At 45.9% G+C, this 22,156-nt stretch overlaps 1 protein-coding gene across 4 annotated transcripts in view; it reads right to left on the bottom strand.

The window, feature by feature from the left end:
• Positions 1-21,867, bottom strand: part of UTP25 (UTP25 small subunit processome component) — a 37,126-nt gene extending 15,259 nt beyond the window's left edge. For 2 of the 4 annotated variants that reach the window (XM_059674797.1, XM_059674795.1), the window contains exons 1-11: positions 21,649-21,867; positions 20,782-20,821; positions 19,672-19,942; positions 17,617-17,808; positions 16,802-16,890; positions 15,766-16,176; positions 13,058-13,277; positions 11,011-11,213; positions 9,229-9,411; positions 8,985-9,097; positions 8,073-8,318 (exon numbers count right to left, since the gene is read on the bottom strand). In XM_059674797.1, the coding sequence (XP_059530780.1) occupies positions 8,073-8,318; positions 8,985-9,097; positions 9,229-9,411; positions 11,011-11,213; positions 13,058-13,277; positions 15,766-16,176; positions 16,802-16,890; positions 17,617-17,808; positions 19,672-19,942; positions 20,782-20,821; positions 21,649-21,755 (2,075 nt within the window). In that variant the 5' untranslated portion in view covers positions 21,756-21,867. The remainder of the gene's footprint in view (positions 1-8,072; positions 8,319-8,984; positions 9,098-9,228; positions 9,412-11,010; positions 11,214-13,057; positions 13,278-15,765; positions 16,177-16,801; positions 16,891-17,616; positions 17,809-19,671; positions 19,943-20,781; positions 20,822-21,648) is intronic. The other 2 variants (XM_059674796.1, XM_059674798.1) reach the window with 2 other exon arrangements.
• Positions 21,868-22,156: the final 289 nt, after the last annotated feature.

Below are 22,156 nucleotides of genomic sequence, written 5' to 3'. Positions count from 1 at the left end.
ATGAGGTCAGAGCCAGCACGTAAGATAAACCGCATAAACTGTAAATGCTTTCCCATTAGTCTTTTCTTGTCACTCTACAGACATGTTAACGCCACAGCAGATGTCCCAAGTTCATCCATTTACAAAATCCTGCCTGAGGACCCATTAGGCATTATGGGAAAGCAATTAGTTTAACAGCTCATGCAATTCTTTCCCTGCTGCACAGTGCTGCACAGTGGTGGTGGGAGGGAGGAGGGAGTGGTGGACCCTGGGGACTCACCATATGGTTAGGGTCGAGGTCAATCATTCCCTCTGGGGTACTATAAGGAAGATTTTGTATGTTGACAAGCTTCTGATTTTTCCTGTTCGTCTGGCTCATACATTGCTGACGTTATAGACTCCCCTGGGAATTTTATTTTCTTCACAAGCTTTCATTGCCTTTTTATCCCAGGGCTCTTCCTGATCTCTCTGGAGACCCTCCTCTTTCAAACTGTAACTGCAACCCATTCCTTGGTTCACGATGCAACATCACCTTCTATAAAGGAATTCTAACGGCTAATGAACTTGAGTAAGCTGTTCTACCTCGCTAGTTATTAAAACAAACAAAAACAAACTTGAGCTCCACTTCAGCTAATATGTAGAAAACTCAAAAGAACATTGCTCCCATACTAACAAGAAAACTCCAGAACATATACGAAAGCGTTTCTTTTCTTGAGCCTTGACAGCTGATGTTACGAGGCAACCAGGTGAACTGATTGGATGGGGTGCTGGGAAGCGAGGGTACTGATTTGAAGCATTTGCCCATTTCTGTGGTGTAAATACTCCCACATGGCCTATTTCAAGCTACCAATGTCATGTTGCTGAACTTGGAGTTGGGAAGAGACATGTAATGAGATCTCAAGAGCCAGGATAGGCCAGCTTTAGGCCACTAATGACTATTCCAGAGTGACAAGCCCCTCTGAAAAGAGGACATGAGAACTATCTCCCCTTTGGCAGAGAACAAGAGGAAGAAGAAGCTGCCAAGGAAGTGGGTAGGAAGAAAACTGCTACACTTTCCACAAATTCTTAAAGGATAAGTGTGGGCTTGGTTGATAGCTTAGCTTCCCTGGGATTCCTAGACACTCCCTTAGTTCACATTCACTCATGAGCTATATATATATTGATTTCAGAAAGGAAGGGAAAGGTAGAGAGATAGGAACTACAATAATGAGAGAGAATCATTGATTGGCTGCCTCCTGCATGCCCCCTACTAGGGGATCGAGCCTACAACCCAGGCATGTGCCCTAACCAGGAATCGAAACATGACCTCCTGGTTCATAGGTCAATACCAACCCTGAGCCACACCAGCTGGGCACTCATGAGCTCTTTTCCACAGGCCTTCCCTGGAGGTACAGACATGAACCCTTATACGAACTTTCCCAGACCCATATCGTACATGAAGCAAAAACCTGAAGCCAATGGGAGAGGGCAAAGGTCAACTGCTGGTGGGGGAGCGTAGGTGAAACAAAAGCCATCTGCCCTAAGAGAGGTGCAGTAACCATGCCCCAACTTCGTCCATCCCCACGACCTACACCAAGTAAAAAGCAACAGTGGCCTGTTCCTGGGGAAACAACATGAAACCCATTCGGCCCAAGATCCCACAGACGTGAGCAAAGGTCTGCCACCACAGGGGAGAAGCAGGACCTCTTTCCCACCAAGACCCCTCTACAGACACAATTCGGCCGCCATGAGGGTGTGCAAGAACCCAGAGAAAGTCCCACCTCCAAAACCCAGAATGAGCAAGGCCTGCCTAAAACCAAGCTGACAGAGAGCCCGCTCTCCTGCCTTAAGCCTTGCAGTGGGTAAGCAGGGGCAGCCTGCTGCTGGGGGAGGGGCAGGAGTGTGGAGACAGACCCTTCTCTGACACTGGGTATCAGTCTTGGTGAAAGCTGAGTGAGCAGGACTCTGAGGAAAGGCCCTGCATCACCCAGGCTCCACACGAAGCCATCATCCGCTGGGGGAACAAATGTAAAGTCTGGGCTGTATCCTAGGTTTCTATAGTAACAACCAAAGCCTGACTAGATTCCCAACTCCCACACTAGTGGCCTCACACAAAGAGGTGTGACTGGACATAAGCACTACTGGCCTCAGCCTCCACATTCAACTGACAATTACAAAAAAAAAACAAAAAAAACCCCACACAAAAAAAGCAAGAAAAATACATCAAAACAATGAGGCTATCATTTTGACTACCAAGTCACTGGTAACAAGCAGGGTTTTGCAGAAATGGGCCAGTGAAGAATAAATTATTGTGTGTTTTGGGTAGCAGGGGTGAGGGGGTAGGAAGATAAGGAGAACATGGGAGTGAGCCAATAAGTGGCAATGCAGAGCAAATTTTTAATTGTGTACAGCCTTTGAGGTACCAAGTTTTTTCTTTTCAAATTTATCCTAAGGAATTAACTAGGCAACTATGTCACCAACTATGCATATGAAAATACCAACGGCACATTTCAAAGATCTAGAACAAACTCTCCAAAACTTCATATGGAATAAAAAAAAGACCACAAATAGCCACAGCAATCCTAAGAAAGAAGAAAAAAGTTGGAGGGATCACAATACCAGATATCAAGCTATATTACCAAGCCACGGTTCTCAAAACTGCCTAGTACTGGCACAAGAACAGACATATAGACCAATGGAACAGAACAGAGAACCCAGAAATTGACCCAAGCCATTATGCTCAATTAATATTTGACAAAGGAGGCAAGAGCATACAATGCAGTCCAGACAGTGTCTTCAATAAATGGTGCTGGGGAATTTGGTCAGATACATGCAAAAAAAAAATCAAACTAGACCACCAACTTACACCATACACAAAAACAAACTCAAAATGGCTAAAGGCCCTAGCCGATTTGGCTCAGCGGATAGAGCGTCAGCCTGCAGACTCAAGGGTCCCGGGTTCGATTCCGGTCAAGGGCATGTACCTTGGTTGCGGGCACATCCCCAGTAGGGGGTGTGCAGGAGGCAGCTGATCAATGTTTCTCTCTCATCGATGTTTCTGACTCTCTATCCCTCTCCCTTCCTCTCTGTAAAAAATCAATAAAAAATATTTTTTTAAAAAACAACAAAAAAACAAAATGGCTAAAGGACTTAAATGTAAGACGGGAAAACATAAAAATCCTAAAAGACTCCATAGGCAGCAAAATAGCAGACATATGTCGTAGCAATATCTTTACCAACACAACCCCTAGGGCAATGGAAACTAAGGAGAAAATAAAGAAATGGGACTACATCAAAATAAAAAGCTGCTGAACAGCAAAAGAAACCATCCACAAAACAACAAGAAAGCCCACTGAGTGGGAGAACATATTTGCCAATGATATTTTAGATAAGGGTTTAATCTCCAAAATTTACAGAGAACTCATACAACTTCATAAAAGGAAGGTAAACAATCAAATCAAAAAATGGGCCAGGGACCTAAATAGACTCTTTTCGAAAGAGGACATAGAGAAGGCCAAGAGACATATGAAAACACCCTCAAAGTCACTAATCATCCGAGAGATGTAAATCAAAACAACAATGAGCTACCATCTCACACCTGTCAGAATGGCTATCATCAACAAATCAATAAACAACAAGTGCTGGCAAGGATGTGGAAAAAAGGGAACCCTTGTGCACTGCTGGTGGGAATGCAGACTAGTGCAACCACTATAGAAGACAGTATGGCGTTTCCTCAAAAAGTTAAAAATGGAATTCCCATTTGACCCAATAATCCCACTTCTAGGACTATGTCCCAAGAAACCAGAAAGGATATATGCACCTCTATGTTCATAGCAGCACAATTTACAATAACTAAGATTTGGAAACAACCTAAATGTCCATCAGCAGATGAGTGGATTAAAAAACTGTGGTACATCTACACAATGGAATACTATGCCGCTATTAAAAAAAAAAAAAAAGGAACTTTTACCATTTGAAACAGCATGGATGGAACTGGGGAGCATTTTGCTAAGCAAAATAAGGCAGTCGGAGAAAGATAAATATCACATGATCTCACTTATATGTGGGATATAATGATCAACATAATTTGATGAACAAGAATAGAACCAGAGACAAATGGCGGGGGTGGGGGGGGTGGGTGGTAGAGAGCAACCAAAGGTCTTGTATGCATGCATATTAGCATATCCAATGGACACAGACACTGGGGTGGTAGGGGCTTGCCCAGGGTGGGAATGGCTTGGGGGGAGGGGGGGGGGATATTAATCCGAGAAAAAGGAGACATATGTACAACTTCAGACAATAAAAAAAAACAAAAAACCACAACTACGCATATGGATGTTCTTGGCATTATAATAAAAGGCTAATATACAAATCAACCAAATGGCAGAATGACTGGTCACTATCAAGTGCACTGACCACCAGGAGGCAGATGCTCAATGTAGAAGCTGCCCCCTGGTGGTCAGTGTGCTCCCACAAGGGGAGCGCCACTCAGCCAGAAGCCGGACCCATGGCTGGCGAGCGCAGCGGTGGTGGTGGTGGGAGCCTCTCCCTCCTCCATGACAGTGCTAAGGATGTCCCCCGAAGGCTCCTGAACTGCGAGAGGGTGCAGGCAGGGCTGAGGGACATCCCTCCCTCCACCCCCCGACACACACACCTCCAGTGAACAAATTTCATGCATCAGGCCTCTAGTTGTATATAATAGCATAAAAGAGGGGGAAACCTATACCCTTATTAAAAGAAAACTGGGTTAATTACATATCCATGCAATATAATACTATGCAGCCATTAAAAGAAGCAATACACACCCCATATATAACATTAATTACATAGGAAAGGTATTTTTACAATGGAGAGATGGATGAAGAACAGATCTTCTTGGACCAAGTGATTACACTTAGCATCACAAAGAATGGGATGAATAAGATGCAGTGGGAAGTAGACAATATCCTCTAGGTAGCATTCTTACCAAAAAATGTTTCACCTAAATCAGTAGTCCCCAAACTTGGCTGGATGTTGAATCACCTGTTTGTTTTTTAAAATATCTATGCTTGGGCTCAGCCCCAGGCACTGCAAGTTAACTGGCATTGAGGTACGGCCTGGCAAGGGAATTCTAATGTACAGCAAAGTTTGAGAACCACTGGTTTAAATAAGAAAACAATTAGACAAATTGAGACTGTGGGATTTTCTACAGGAACCTGGATTGGACTCTTCAAAAAATGTCAATGTCGCCCTGGCTGGTTTGGCTCAGTGGATAGAGCGTCGGCCTGTGGACTCAAGGGTCCCGGGTTTGGTTCCGGTCAGGGGCATGTGCCTTGGTTGCGGGCGCATACTCAGTGGGGAGTGTGCAGGAGGCAGCTGATCGATGTTTCTCTCTCAGTGATCTTTCTGGCTTTCTGTCCCTCTCCCTTCCTCTCTGTAAAAAATCAATAAAATATATTTTTTTAAAAATGTCAATGTCATAAAAAAAAAGAGAGAATTATTTTAGGTCACGGTTTCTTAACCTCAGGGCTACTGACATTTTGAGCCAGATAATTCACTGTCCTTGCACTTAGAACATTTAGCAGCATCCAGGCCTCCACCCACTAGAACCATGAGGCCATCAGAATAACCCTTCAGTTGTGACAACCAAAAATGTCTCCAGATATTGCCAAATGTCTTCTGGGAAGCAAAACTGTCCCTGCTTGTTAACTAAGACACATAAAAGAAAGATGTTAACCAAATGCAATGTCTGAGGCTTAACTGAATCTGGGCTAAGGGGGAAACAGCCGCACTGGTCATTTTGGGGACAACCAGCAACATCTGAATAGACACTACATATTAAAGGATATTACTGTAGTAATGCCAACTGGTATGATAATGGTGTTGCGGTTAGATGAAAGAATGTTGTTTTAGAAGCTACATGCTTGCTGGGGGAGGTCATCAAAAAGACTTGACCACCGATCAGGCCATCGGCTGGCTCCTCTGTATGGTCTATAGAGAACAGATCTACCACTTCTAGAACTGGATTCTCATGTAGGAGCAGGGGGTACTCAGAAATACCCCCGAAGCCCTTCCCAACTCCAGGAATCCCACCTCCAGAGTTTCTGACAAGTCCCCGGCTGGCAATCCTCCCTGTTGTGGAACCCACAGATACAGTTCAGAAAAGAGCTTGGAACCTCCCTCTCCCTGGAGGGCCATCCTGACCGAGTGCCCATCCAATTCTAAGATTCTACTGCTTTCATCTCCCCCAAAGAAAATACATCTTCAGACTGAAATTTTTTACTGGCTCACAAATAAACTGTAATATTTCTAACACTGCCTACTTTCATAGAGAACATAAATACAGAATTCCAGAGTTGGATAGTACAGTTCAAAACACATGTGCTTTTCCCAAGGTCAAATAAAAAATCAAATCACAAAGGAATTGCTGATCAAAACATCCATCATCACCTTGGTGATCTCTCAAGCAAAAAATTCTCTAGTTGGGAACCCTGAGATAATTAGCAGCTACAGAACTCTGAAGCACATTTTTTCATGCACCTTCAACACAGGTACACCTATTAACCTTCCAGGGTATAAAGCAAATGGCACATGCTAGGTCACGCTAGGTTTGTCTTCATAATGAGTTTGCAGGCAAACACGGTTTGTTTGGCAAATAAATGAACAGGAGGCTGTCTTGTCTACTTAGGAGGAAGAGCTCCTTTCTCTTAAGTAGGACGCCATGCCCTCTCCCTGAATAGCTGCTTTATGAGGGCAGACTTCATCCAGCTTAATTCACACTTGCTAAGACACTCACACTGGGAAGCTTTCCAGCCTGCCCACTGCACCACAAGGGCTGGCTTTCATCTGTCAAGCTAATAGAAAACTAAGGGCTCTTAAGACCTGCTGAGTACAAGCTCCCCCCAAATATCACTCTCCAACATGAATGAAAAGAACCTGCTGGAACAAAGCAAATGTCAACAAGAGGCATTCATCAACACTCTTTGGCCAACAGCCTTGCCTGCTGGATGAAGCCCACGAAACACAAATGTAGCCATTTCTCCACTCTCCACTCAGATCACCTTGTCAGCAGACTACCCAAAGCGGTCACGTCAGGGCAGCCTGCTCTGCCGGAGAGCTGCGGGGCTCCTCCCTCCCATCTTGGTAACAAGAGCATGTCTGGGGAGCACCATCCTGGTATCAGCATATAGGCGATGCAATGCCAAGATATATCATCCGATATGCTCCAAAGCCTGGGAGATTTCTCTGAGAAAACATGCCCCTTGCTGGTATATATGACTGCGAGTTAATAAAACAGTACAGACAGCACTTAAATTCATTGGACATTATTGTGAATCACGAAGGAAAAGGTATCAGGACACAATTTCCTTCTCTTTTAGGTGAGGGTTCAAATAGGGCCTTTTCATTGGCAGCAGAGAGAATTAGCAAAACAACTGAGAGAAAAAAGGGCTGCAACTGTCCCAAATGGTAACAGAAGGCTCAACATCACCGACTCTCAACACAAATAGAATTGTTTTTAAAAAGGCCAATCTGGCTTATTTTATCAAAGTCGCACGGTGGGGAAGCTAAACAGAGGCTGAAACCCTTAAATAATCAACTCTAAGCCCCTCACCTTTTGCCTCTGCAAAACCAAGGGGCCCCTGACCCTGGTTCTCCTTGGTAAGGAATAAGTGCATGCCTACCTCCTCAGGACACAAACCTCTATGAACATCGACACTGTGCTCAGCCTCTATCTCAACACACGACACAGCTTCTCTGGCAGCCCCTCCCTTCCTGTATTCACTGTGTTGTCCCAGTAAGAGCTGTTCAACTCTGTCTTTCTAAGGTGTACCGGCACAGCTAAGAAAGTACCCTGAGTATGGACCACTCCAGATCTATACACAGTTATGTTGCTGTCACTCATTATCTCCTTTTTCAACAATGCCCATTTTGGGAGGAAACCAAGCAACCAAAAAGAGTCTGTCCAGCCCCCAAACTCTGGCTTCCCTGCAGGAGGCAGACTGAGGGCGGGTCTGTAACGCCAAACAGCCCGGCGTGTGCCGCCATGCTGTGTGCTTGCTCACAGCAGGCCATGATTTGCTCTGCATTCCCCCCACACACCCCGACACAACACCTGGAGCCTCGCACGGCTGTACCTTTTGTAGAAGTGGAAGCGCTCTGTGAGGAGCAGAAACTGCTTCTCCCCGTGAAGGAAGAAGTGTCTGGCCCTGGAGATAGCGGACTTCTGGGTGTACTCGCAGATATGCGTGAAGTTCAGGTCCTCCTTCTTGAAGTAATTTCGGAGACGCACAAAGTCAAAGTAGGAGGGGACATAGATGAGCGTGTGAGACATGACTGCATCACGATACTGAGGCAAAATCTTGTTCACGAAAAAGTTAAACCTGATTGGGAAAGCAAAGGGCAAAGTCAGTGGCCTAGAGGCGAGCCCGCAGCGTCACTACTAACTGAGTGACCTGGGCAAGGCACAACCTCTCTCTGCCTCCCCAAGAGGCCAATATGGCTCACCTCATCGCAAAGCGATTGCCCTAATACTATTTATCATATAATGCAGTGCTGGTTATCCCAGAAAATTATTCTAGGAGTATCCAACCATCTCACATATTCATGCATTCACTCATTCATTCTGTCATCAGTCAGTCAACAAATACTTGCTGAACACCTCCCACATGCTAAACACCATTCTGCTTACCATGGTGCCGCTGACTAAACACAATGAGGAGAAGGGACAATACAGAGAGAATCAGAAAAATAGTTCTTGCCCTGAAGGGCTCACAGTTAGGTTGTTGACTTGGGATACTTTGCAGCACCAAGCAGTGTAATGTAACTTAAAAATGCCAGCCTAGGGGGAAGGACCCTGTTTTACCTTATTAACCCTCCACCATCTATGGGAACTAGGTCAAGGCACCATTTCTCTTTGGGCTTCAGTTTCTTGCTCTGACAATGGCATGGCTGGGTTCGATTCTCTCCTCTCATTTGGTAAATGGTAATCTATAAAACCAGCATGGAACCCAGTTGTAAATTGGCATGCCATTGGGAGGGACCAGTACCTGGCGTCAATCACTGAAGCTAGGTTTTCAGCTTCCATCCTCTGGAAGACGTGGGGGAGCTGCACCAGCACATGACTGATAGAGCCTGTCAGCGGGACGTTCCTCACGGCCACCTGCCAGGAGTCAATGAGAGCATTAGGTGGCGAGCTGTCCCCGTCGTCTCCTCTCCTCTCCTTCCTCCTCAGGACCCAAATGACCCAAATAACACACAATGCTTCAGGAGACCCAGAGGGGGAGAGCGCACCTGGCCTTGCACGTTGACGCAGTACTTGTTGAACACGGAGTTGATCTGGGCATCCTGCAGGGCCCCAAACAGCAGTGTCTGGCGGTAGTACTTGGACCAATTATTGAGGCTCCACATCCGCACTCGAGAGAAGTCCACCCCATGTGAGTCCAAGGGCAGCAGGTTCATGTGGTTCATCAAATGCTTTCAACAGAATTAACACTACCCTTAATATTTACTGAACATTACCAACTGGGCACTGCTATGCATTTTACAAGCCTGTCATCTTATTTAACCCCATGGATAAAGTACGTACTATCATCTCCCAAATGACAAGAAAACTGAGGCTCAGAGGAGTGAGTGACTTGCCCATAGTGAAGTGAACAACCCCAACAAGAAGCTGAAACTGGCCACCTCGTGGACCTTTCCAAGAGGATCAAATGGTACCTACAGAACATCCTTTAAAAGGAAATGCCCCTGGTTACTCTATGGATTCCTCAGCCCCACCTTGGACAAGAAGGAAAATGCCATGGAAAACAGAGCCGCTGTCCTTCAGTGACATGTTCTCTAAACATTACATTCCCAGAGCCACCACACATGCCTCTTCCTCAAATTAAAGACGATGAACCATTAACATGTCTTTTGTATTTAAATTTTTACCTCGTAACAGTGTTGAAGGGTAATGAATACTGTAAGTTATGCTCTCCTTTATAAATAAGTACTCCCTTTTATTTGTCCCAAACTACTTACAAGCCCTGGGCTTGTGGGAAAGGTAAGTTCTCATATGCCTTAAAAAAAAAAAAAAACTAAAGCCAGAACCGGTTTGGCTCAGTGGATAGAGCGTCGGCCTGCGGACTCAAGGGTCCCAGGTTCGATTCCGGTCAAGGGCATGTACCTTGGTTGCGGGTACTTCCCCAGTGGGGGACGTGCAGAAGGCAGCTGATCAATGTTTCTCTCTCATTGATGTTTCTGGCTTTCTATCCCTCTCCCTTCCTCTCTGTAAAAAATCAATAAAATATATTTTAAAAAAAACAAAACAAAAAAAACACACCAAAATACCTATAGCTCCGTGATAAGGATTGTTCTAAAGCATAGGTTTTTAATCCTAAAACTGACAACACTGCAGAATATGTAGAGAGGGAGAAATAAAAATTACAGCACAAATTACAGCAGAGGGATAAAGACATCCACATTTCTCTGCAAAACAAGATCTCACATTAAGAAATTGTGAACAGCCCTAGCTGGTTTGGCTCAGTGGATAGAGTCTGTGGACTGAAGGGTCCCAGGCTCGATTCCAGTCAAGGCCACATGCTCGGGTTGTGGCTTCGATCCCCAGTGTGGGATGTGCAGGAGGCAGCCAATCAATGATTCTCTCTCATCATTGATATTTCTAACTCTCTCCCCATCTCCCTTCCTCTCTGAAATCAATAAAAATATATATTTGAAAAGAAAAAGAAATCGTGCACAATGCTCTCCCATCTCCACTGAAGACCAAACCAAAAGCAAGCATAAACCGTGAGAGGCATGATGTCGAATGAAGACATTCCTAGTGGGGATGAAGAGGCCACACTACAGGTCTGTTAGCAGAAATGACCTTTCAGGGGAAATCTTTTCTGGAGATTTGAAAATATTGACAAGAATTTCTGTCTCTTTGGACAGTTTATTGACCACTCTGTGGGTAATTAGAAAATGTGGACTATGTCCCTGCTTCCAAACGACCCCTGCGTTTAGATCTAGACAACAGAAATAACCCCAAGGACAAACCAGAGCTCCCTGCCCTCTAATGTGAATGACCAGCATTACCAGGACATGCTCCCAGTTCTGCATCAGGTATATGTCAGCTTGATCAATGATGAGAAGCTCAATAGAAGACAAAAAGTCAAAATCCCTCTTCTTCTCCCCTTCTGCGCCAATGATGGTCCTCAAGCCCAGAGGGGAGGCAATGAGGATGTCCGAGGAGTAAAAGGGGGCATAGAGCCGGATGCTTCTCTGAAGTATTGCCACTCCTACACAAAACAGACAAGTACACATCAGTTCATTCATCACTACCCCGCCATTAGCTCCCACCCTCTCCAAGCACCCCAACCTTGTACCTTGCCAACCTTTCCCCTTAGCATAGAACCATGCTCGAACTGACTTATTAAAACCATCATCCGCCGAAACCGGTTTGGCTCAGTGGATAGAGCGTCGGCTTGTGGACTAAAGGGTCCTGGGTTCGATTCCGGTCAAGGGCATGTACCTGGGTTGCGGGCACATCCCCAGTGGGAGATGTGCAGGAGGCAGCTGATCGATGTTTCTCTCTCATCGATGTTTCTGGCTCTCTGTCTCTCTCCCTTCCTCTCTGTAGAGGATCAGTGAAATATATTTTTAAAAAAAACACCCCATCATCCCTCCCTTGCACCTGTGGTCCCTTCTGGCTCCCACTCTCTTCCTTTCCTGTCAAACTGCTCCAGAAAACTGCCTCTACTTTGACATCTCAATGCACCGCAACCCGGCCTCTGATGCTCAGGAGTCACTGAAATGGCTCTTGCTAAGGTCGCGAATAGCGCTCACTCACAATTCAATGGTACTTCAGCCTTTCTTGTCATGAGTGCATAAGCAGCACTTTGCACACACCCTCCTTGAAATGTCCTTTCCTCACTGGTGGTTTTGAACGCTGACTTCCATTTCTATCATTATCGATCTTTCCAGATCCAAAGAGCTCTTCCACAACTCCCTGATTCACCCTCAGGTGCGACTTTCACTCTACACAGAGCTCTGGGTAAATTTATTCACTAACCAGGGTTTTAACATCACCTCTACACCAATTTATATTTCTAGCCCACGTCACTTTTCTAGCTGCAGGCTCATCAGCTCTGTCAGCGCTGCTGGACACCTGCGCGGGTTTAAAACTGCACATCAGCTCATCCCCTAGCACCTGGCACTCCAGCTGAAGCGTGGGTGCATTTTAGGTCGTGCCCGGCTTATTCACCCTGAGGTCTCTGCACAGGCAGTTTCCTGTCCCAAATCTTCTCCTCCACTCTGACCATGCCCATTTGTAACTGGCTAAATCCCACTCAGGTTTCAGCTTAGTACAGATGGCACCTCCACCAGGAGGCCTTCCCTAACCACTCTGTGCCCACGCGGGTAGGGAGACTGTTTTAAATGCTCCCAGAACTCCCACTGCGACCTCTGATCATAACAGTTATCATTCTGGACTGCCTGTTCCCCCATGAGGCTGGACTTCCTTACCAGCAGGCATCATAACTTTTATTCCTATATCCCCAGCTTCTTATCAGTGCCTGGAGCACAGTAGATGCTTAATAAGTGTTTGATGAATGAGCACATTTGACTAATGAATATTTTCCAAGACCTCCTATCAAATATACAACCAACCAAGCACTTGGGAGCTCAATGAGAGACAAGACAAAGTGTGAATGGTGGAGTGGGAGTCAGGAAGTCTTGTGTGGTGATAGTTGGGGGAGGGGGGGCGGGGGGAGAGGGGGAGGCAGGAGGAAGGTCCACCACTGTGCAGATGCTGTTTATTCAGCCTCCCCAGACTGACCCCCTCAGCCCATCACTCCCAGCTCCCCAAAAACTCCGGCAGCAGCTATGCGTGTGCTGAGACATTTCATTATCACGTGCATGTGCTTCCAGAGAACTGCACCCCATCAGTCAAGTGTCTGTCTACCCATCAGCCTCAGCAAGACTCTCTGCCCTGGCCAACAACACGTGTCTAATGCACTCTGGTTCCGTCAGGAGGCTGAGCCAGTGGCCCCTGAAAGATGCCTAATTCCAGGCTTCAGCCTCCAGCTATGAGACCCCCGCACCTCAGGCCCCTCAGGGTCTCAGGTTTGACGGGAGGAATTACCGATCCTGAAGTGGTCATCGATGTTGCCGACAAATACGGCTTCGTAATCCTCAGGCCTCTTCAGGTTGGGTGGTCTCTCCTCGGGATCCGAGCCATACTCTCCGTTAAACCTCTTCTTGTTGCTCACAATTATTTTCTTCTTGCTGTCGCCCTCCAGGAGGCTGATGAAGAGCTGGACCACCCGCAGAGCAGCTTCCCGGAAGGGCACCACGATCAGCACCTGTGGAGGGACAATGGCAGCCATGGTGGGGAGGGGAGGAAGGGAAGCTCACGGTGAGCCTGTGAGAACGTGCTGCTGACGCCCCCTCCGTACAGCAGGGGCCCAGCCCCTTTGCACAGAACCTGGCCCAGTACCAGAAGCTGAGCACCTTTCATACCCACAGCACCACGTCCTGTGGACTTTAATCTCATGGCTCCGTGCGAGGCAATTCTCAAGCAAACCTGGGAAATACCTTTTAGGCTAAAGCAGTGGTTCTCAACCTTCCTAATGCCGCGACCCTTTAATACAGTTCCTCATGTTGTGGTGACCCCCAACCATAAAATTATTTTCGTTGCTACTTCATAACTGTAATGTTGCTACTGTTATGAATCGTAATGTAAATATCTGAAATGCAGGATGTATTTTCATTGTTACAAATTGTACATAATTAAAGCACAGTGATTAATCACAAAAACATTATGTAATTATATATGTGTTTTCCGATGGTCTTAGGCAACCCCTGTGAAAGGGTCGTTCGACCCCCAAAGGGGTCGTGACCCACAGGTTGAGAACCGCTGGGCTAAGTCAATGCCTTTAACAGAGGAGGCCACTAGCAAAAACCCAAGGACATAAACACACAAGCTCTTTGAGGCAAGGAATGTGACTCACTTCTGTCTCCACGAAACTTAGTAAAAGTATTTTTACACATTAAGACCCAAGGAACAAATACATGCTGAATATAAAAAGAATCAGATGCAGTAAGTGGAGAGCACATAAAGCTGGTAAGGAAAGGGACAAATGCATCACTACTTTTCTAGACGTTCTGTAGTACGTTTTTCAGAAATTAGGATAAAGCATTTGGGAAATAAGATCCTATTTTAATGGGAAATATAGGCTTAGTTTTCCGAACATTTCCTAAACAGGTTAAAGGTACAACTATTGAGGGAAAAAACAAAAGATGCTTAAAAAGTAAATAATTTCTAACCACCCTTTTGTAAACAATCCAATCAGTGGAAATAACCCCAATTAGATCATGTAATTCACCATATGCTCAATGTGCTTCCTGGGTAATCTGTCTCTTATTCTTTTTTGCAATTCTAAATGGAAAGACATAATCTCATAACCCTGATGTTCAGGACCATGAGGTAGTTTCTCTGGAAGGCAACCATTATGGCCAGAGAGGGACACAGATTCAATGCAGGGACAATGGATCCAGGGTGGAGAGGGGTGAGCACTGTCCCGGCTGAGACACTAAGTGTCTAGGCTTCGATTTCCCAGTGATCAAACAAGGAGGTTGGACTAAGAAACTCTAAGAGCCCTAGCTGGTTTGGCTTAGTGGATAGAGCGTCAGCCTGCAGACTGAAGGGTCCCGGGTTCGATTCCGGTCAAGGGCATATGCAGGGGTTGTGGGCTCGATCCCCAGTAGGGGTGTACATTGATGTTTCTAACTCTCTCTCCCTCTCCCTTCCTCTCTGAAATCAAAAAATAATTTTTTAAAAAAATATCCTTGGGTGAGGATTATAAAACATAATAATAAAATAAAAATATATTAAAAGAAAAAAGAGCCCTAACCAGTTTGGCTCAGTGGATAGAGCGTCGGCCTGCAGACTGAAGGGTCCCAGGTTCGATTCCGGTCAAGGGCATGTACCTTGGCTGCGGGTACATCACCAGTAGGGGGTGTGCAGGAGGCAGCTAATCGATGTTTCTCTCTCATCAGTGTTTCTACCTCCCTTCCTCTCTGTAAAAAAAAATCAATAAAATATATTTTTTAAAAAAAGAAATTCCATGAGCCACACCAGTATTAAAACTGGGGGACCCCATTAAGCTCAATGGGAACAATCTAAAAAGATGAGGCTTTTTTAATAGGGAGCAGCATGGGCTAAGGGGAGGGAAGGCTGACACAAGATCCAGCTCCATAACAGCATGGACAGTTAACAGAATTAAAGGTGTTTTCTGTCACAGCCCTAAATCCACTGTAGCTTGGCTTTATGAGCCCAAATAAATGTAATCACTTTAAGCAGCAATAACTATACAATGGAAAATAGGGATTTTCCTTTTCCAAGGTTTCTGTATTTCTGTGGCTTGGTGAAGAGGATCTCTGGTTCTCGCCCCACCTCTGCTGCTCCCCTCCTGGCTCTTTAGCAAGGCCCCTACGAATCTGGTCTCAGTCCAGTGTCACGCATGGGGATTAAATTAGAGGCTCAGTAAGGTCCCATCCAGCTCCACAATCACAAAGGAGAGGTGTAAAATAGAGTTACTTACGTATGCTCAGGATTTACCTTAAAGGAGAATTATCATGGAGCGACCTCCTCCTCACAAGTTCCCAGGTAGAGCCAGTTAGAAACAGTCCCAGAGCACTGCTCTGACACTACCTGGTCATCCGATGTGCTCCCTGCTGGCCTCATTCATTATTCTAGTCACTAAAATGCCTGAGTGCCTAGTAAGTGCCCCTCTATGGCAGTGCCCTGCAGCCTCCTTCTTGAGGGCAAGGCTCTCCTGCTCCACTCACCTTGGGCCTTGTCAGCCCTTGGTCCCTGAAGTCGTCATCGTCGCCCACCCCAAGTTTCCGGCTCCGGCGCCTGCTGTTGTTGCCAAGCACCTGGGCGTTGGCTTTGAGGACGTGGTTTATGGCGTGCAGGCAGTACACGTGGCGGATCTCCTCCCCGTTCTTCAGGGCGGTCCTTTCTGGGTAGAACAAGTCCTGGTAAGAATTCATGATCAAGAACAGCTCTTTCTGGAGCGGTGTGAAGGGGCTACTTGATTTCTGGGGACCGGAGAGAAACTGGCTGTTGGTCTTGGTCCAGGTGGATTCCAGAGGCTTCTGGAGATAAAGTGCCTTTAGGTCAAGGTCCTTTGGGGGTTTAAATGTTTCCAACTTCTGAAACTTGGATGAAAAGACAAGCTGACCCAGAGTGGGCCACTAGGAGAGAGACAGAGCAAGAGCTATGTTAGAAACGAATTATAATACCTCATATTCACATAGTACTTTATAATTTACCAAGATCTTTCATGATCTACAGTAATCTCATTCAATCCTGACCACAACCCTGAATGCTCTTCTTACAGTGTAGGAAATGCTGAGGGTCAGAGAGGTTATATGATTCAGACAAATGTTTTCAAACAGTGTTATAGAAATTACAGCAATGGAGAAGATTAGTGGTCACCAAGGATTGGGAATGGGGCCAGGGGAAACAGGAGGGATCTGTATGGTGCTGGAAATGTGCTGCATCCTGACTGTGGTGGAGGGTAGGGGAACCGACTCATGCAACAAAACAGTACAGAACTAAACACACACACAACTGAGCAGAGTAAAACAGAGGACATGCGAGTAAGACAGGTAGACTGGCTCCCACTCCAGCTTCTCAGTCCCTTTCTAGCTACACCTGTGCCCCGCGAGGATCCTCCAGCCTCCCTGTGTCCTGCTCCCCATCAAGCCACCCACCACTGGTGTATGTCCCATATTCAGGGAGACCGCTAACACCCAAGCCCACGGCTTTACTTAGAGCTTCCCTCCCCCGTGACTGAGACGACCAAGCAACACTTACTTTTAGCTCGTGGGTAGTTTTGGGATTTGTGGCAACGGCCTGAATTTCTTTTTCTTTCAGTTCCTTGTTTACATGGTGCAGAAATGGATCTAATTGAGAAATACAGACTGTCAGACACTTGGAGGAAAGGGCAGGCCTGTTTGGGTCTTCCCCTGTGAATGACACGCTGCTCTTCATGGTAACTCCCTTTTCCCGTCTACTTTCCCCAAACTCGCTCCCGGTCCAGAGCTTGAACGTTTCTGACAGCTTCATTTTCTAAAGCACTTTTCCAATCACACTGCTTCCCAGCTCAAAAACCTTCAAAAAAAACTCCTCATTCTGAAATTTGGGGAATTACACGCTGTACCTTCAATACCCCATGAATTACACAGCCCTCAAATTCTTCTGCCTCTGTTGCTTTATTATTATTATTATTATTATTATTATTATTATTACTATTATTTTGTTGTTAATCTTCACCTAAAGATATTTTCCCATTGGTTTTTAGAGAGAGTGGAAGGGTACGAGAGAGAGAGAAGAGCAAGGGAAGGGTAGAGAGGAAATGCACAGTACTTCTCCTCTTTCTCTTCCTTCCCTACTTGGGAAGAAAGTCCACGTCTTCAATTATGAAAATGTGAGGCCTGGGAACTGGCCTCCCTGCCTACCAGTCTTACGCTGTCTGCTTTCCCCAGCAGCTCCCCCACCACACTCCTGACTCCCAGTGCTGCCTAACCATTGAAAAGCACAATCCGGCTGCTAAAGTATCTGTTTTTATTGCTACTCATTCCAGTAACAAGAGATTAGTGTGAATGACCCACAACCTCTGTACTAAGTACCTGATGAATTCTGATCTTGTGACCCTTTCAGAGAACAGTTGCCTCCACTTTCCTCTTCGAGAAAATTGGTTTCCAGGCTGAAAAGTGACTCGTGTTTTGTATCTGTAAACTCCTCCGGGGATTCTTGTTGTGATGTGCCAGGTGGCTCGTCCCCATCTTTTTCCTTGGGGTCAGCAGGTAAGACGTTACCTCCAATTTTGAGAAATATTTTGTAAATACAATTATACATCTGTTGACAAATAAAATCTAATTCCTTAGCTTTTTTCAACACTGATGTTCATTGCCATCATTTACTTTTAAGCAAATTCAGGTGGAAAACAAATTTCAAGATTAAGCTCAATTGTTGACCCAGTTCCACTTCTAGGAACTTATTCCAAGATGATAACTAGACAAAGTACACTAAACTCTACATGTAAGACAGTCAACGCAGCACTGGGTTTTATAAGAAATTACTGGGAAAAATGATTCCATCATTGTCTATCAATGGGGTAATTAAGTTACCACATATCATTACAATGGAATACTATCCAGTTAAGAAGCTAATTTTGAGTCCAGTTACACACATGGAAAAAAGTCCATGTGATATTACTAAAGAAAAAATTAGGTAACAGAAATGTATGAGATCATTTACACATACACACAGATACATGTACATACTCGTCCTTCTATGCATATCTATAAAAAGTAGCCTGGCAAATTTTATAATGCTAAACATGTTTATCTCTAGGTGGTGGGATATAGGTTAACTCTACTACATTCTTGGATTTTTACAGTAAATATATATGCTACTATGCTATTGGATTTTTACAGTAAATATATGTTACTTTTATAATTGAAAAAAAAACAAAAAACAAAAAACTTGATTTTGAAAAATCCAAAACGGGAAAGAAAAATGGAAAATCAAAAACAAAAACAAAAAAACACCTCTAAATCTGAGACAATAAATTTTTATCCTATTAAAACTAATGAATTAAAATACTATGGATGAATCGCAAAAGGAGGAGCTAAAGGAGCCAGACACAAAAGGCTACATGCTTCCACTTACATAAATTTCTAGAACCGGCAAAACTAATCTCCAGTGAAAGAAAGCAGGTCAGTGGTTGCCTGATGCCTGGGATGGGAAACTGACTGTAAAAGGACGAGAAGGAACTTTTTGGAGCTATTGGAAATGTTCCTAGCTTCATTGTGATGATAATAACACAAGTGTATACATTTGTCAAAATCCATTGAACTATATACTTAAAATGGGTCCACTTTATTGCATGTAAATCAGACCTCAATAAAGTTGATTTTAAAGTTAAAGAAGAAAGAAACCTAGGACTCTTAGTGAGAAAGGGTTCCTTTAAGCTTGCAATCCCAGCCCTCCTCTGAAGCTCTCCCTTGTTAAATTACCCTGGCTCAGCAGCTCTTCACCACCTTATATCCAGCTGTTCCATGAAAACCTGCTTCTTGAAAAATTTTGTATATTTGTGTCTCTTTTCCATTAACCTAGGTTTTCTGAGGAACGGAAATCTCTTTAACAAATTGAGACCATCGCAAAAGCAAAATTATGTTCTCTTTCCTCTATTAAGGGAAACTTTGGTGAAGCCCTGTAAATCCTTAGCAAAAATGCTACCTCTGCATGTTTCTCGCAAGAAGGTCCTATGTTGCCCTGACCGGTTTGGCTCAGTGGATAGAGCGTCGGCCTGCGGACTGAAGGGTCCCAGGTTCGATTCCGGTCAAGGGCATGTACCTTGGTTGCGGGCACATCTCCAGTGGGGGGGTGTGCAGGAGGCAGCTGATCGATGTTTCTCTCTCATCGATGTTTCTAACTCTCTATCCCTCTCCCCTCCTCTCTGTGGAAAAATCAATAAAATGTATATTAAAAGAAAAAAAAAAGAAGGTCCTATGTTTTCATCAGACTCTCAAAGTTATTACTAAGGCCAACAAGGTTAGGAATCTCTGCTTTGGATCCACATGCTTTCACCAAACTCACACAGTACAGGGCACTGTGCCCAGGGGGCAACCTGTCTATGGTCCTGGCACAGAGGATGTGCCCACACGGAGGACACTTACTCTCCCGCATCCCAGCAGGTGCTGCCGCTCTCTCTTCCTCCACACTGACATCGCTGTCACCACCTTCACTGTTCATCTCTGCCTCAGCTAGAGCTTCTTCTTCTTCTTCTTCTTCTTCTTCTTCTTCTTCTTCCTCTTCCTCTTCCTCTTCCTCCTCCTCATCTTCCTCAGAAACATTCTTTAATGTGGAGAGCAGTTTGTGGTACCCAGAAACTTGTTCTGGTTCACTCTCTGCTTCACTTTCAGAGTTTGAAGTATCTGAGCTCTCTGACTAAAAAGGAAACGGGAGTTTTAAAAACAAAATTATATTGTTCTTGTTGCTACCTTATGCCTATCATCAGGTCAACAGCATAACAGGCTCAGACTTTCCTAAATAAAAATGAGCTTTTCTGCAAATACACAATCCTATCGATTCAAGCAAGCCCAGCACCACATGTACTTAAAATAGTTAATCTAGCTAAGACCCTAACAAGCATGTCAAACTCGCAGCCACACGCCTCATCTAAATAAAGGCACCACACTTAAATAAAAGGGGCCTGCGAGTTTGACATGCTTGCCAGCTCTTAATCTTCTTTGAACTGCTAATGTTCCATACGGGAAGAACGCTAACCTAAAGCTTTAGGTTATGGAGATCTAACCTATTTAAAAGAGCAACAGGAAAATTACAATACAAAAAAAGAATGCAGGCTGGTAAGCATCCCTAGCAGGTTCTAATAGATTGATCAAACTCTGGTTGCTGTTGAAGTTATCACAATGGCATTTTAATGACACCTGCATTCAAAATGAAGCAATATCACTAAAATAACAGCTTACATCTAGAATCGAAAAGAATGGGAATGTAGCCAAACTTTATTACTACATACTGGGGGGGGGGGGGGGGCAGGGGGATGGATCCCCTCAGCTTCTGGCTGAGCGGCGCTCCCCCTGTGGGAGCTCACTGATCACCAGGAAACAGCTCCTGCGTTGAGCGTCTGCCCCCTGGTGGTCAGTGCGCATCATAGCGACCAGTCAATTTACATATTAGCCTTTTATTATACAGGAGGGTGGATAGGATAATTTTAAAAGTAACAACCCAGAACCAACTATCATAAAGAAGGCAGAAAGCATTACCAGTTGACAAATCTGCGGTTTTGCTTCCTTGCTGGAAACCCTGGGAAGAAACAGGTAACGGTTAACTGTTAGTATGTTGCAATTAGGAAAAAGTCTGATGACACAACTGTCAATAACAAGGGCAGAACATACCACCATAAACACAGTATAACTATAGAGTCGTGTAAAAACAACACGTGCACTGGGACTGCGCGACGGTAAGAAGACAGCAAACAGGTAACAACTGACCAATCAGGAGTCTCCCGAGGTCACGTGGCAAACACTAGCGTCGCACAACTAGGGGCTCTGCTCCCCAAGAGGCTCAAGGTGGCAAACAGGAGGCCTCGGGCTCACCGCGTCTGGCCCCTGCCTTCACCAGAGCATCCCTCTAGGTCCCGGGCCACGCGGCCCGGTGGTGGGAGCAGCCAGGCACGCAGAGGAGACCACGACTACCCACACTTCAGTCCGAAGGTCCCAAGCCATTGTTTAAAGAAAACGAAAAAGAAATCAATGCAGGAAATCTCCCTCCATACAAAAGACGCCCGCCGCCGCGGGAGTGCGGTCCGGCATGGAGTTACGGGCTCAACAAGAGGGAGGGAGACCCGTCTCCGGGGGGAGGCCGCCAGCATCCGCCCAGCGCAGGCCCCGCGGGGCGCACCCGAGTACCCCTATAGTGGGGCGCACCCCGAGTACCCCTATAGTGGGGCGCACCCCGAGTACCTCTATAGTGGGGCGCACTCCGAGCACCCGGGCGCCGGGGAGGCGTGGGGAGAGGCGGGAGCTGCTCCTCGCCATCCCCGGGAGGCCGGCGGCCCAGCCCGGGGAGCGCCTCCCCCCGACCCCCGCCTCCCGCCTCCCGCCCCGAGAAAGACGCTGGCCCCTCCGTACCTGTCATAGAAGGGATGCTCCTCGCCGAAATCCCGAAGGTGCTTCTTCTGCTTCTTGGTCAGGGTGCTGAGCAGCTGGCTCTGGCTGCGGCTGCTGCGTTTACCCATCGCGAGAAAGCCAGTTCGTCCGCCTTCCAGAGCCGCGCCAGCCACCGGCAAGTTGTTCCTTCTGCCCACCAGCGTGGGCTCGCCGGCGGCGCTTTACGGCGGAAGCAAGCTGCCATAAAGCAGACCCGCTTTACGGCGCGCTTTTACGACCGGCGTTAGAAATTCCTAGTCCCGACTCTGCCCCCTAGCGAGGGGCGCTGGAAGCACAGGCACGCGTGCCCTTGTGTTCTAGTCCTAGAACGTGGGCTGGTAGGCTTGGGGCTGCCAGGGCTGAATACATGGGGGGCCTGCTCTGTGCTTCTGTTTGTTTGGGTTGTGGGAGGAGCCTGCATGAACATGCAGTAGCGGAGATGATTATATTATACCATGATGAAAACACCAACCTAGCCCTGGCCGGTTTG

The sequence above is a fragment of the Myotis daubentonii genome, chromosome 18 (assembly GCF_963259705.1).
Source record: "Myotis daubentonii chromosome 18, mMyoDau2.1, whole genome shotgun sequence".
Taxonomy (NCBI): domain Eukaryota; kingdom Metazoa; phylum Chordata; class Mammalia; order Chiroptera; family Vespertilionidae; genus Myotis; species Myotis daubentonii.
Note: the sequence above shows the minus strand (reverse complement) of the source record. Positions and strands in the feature narration are given on the sequence as shown.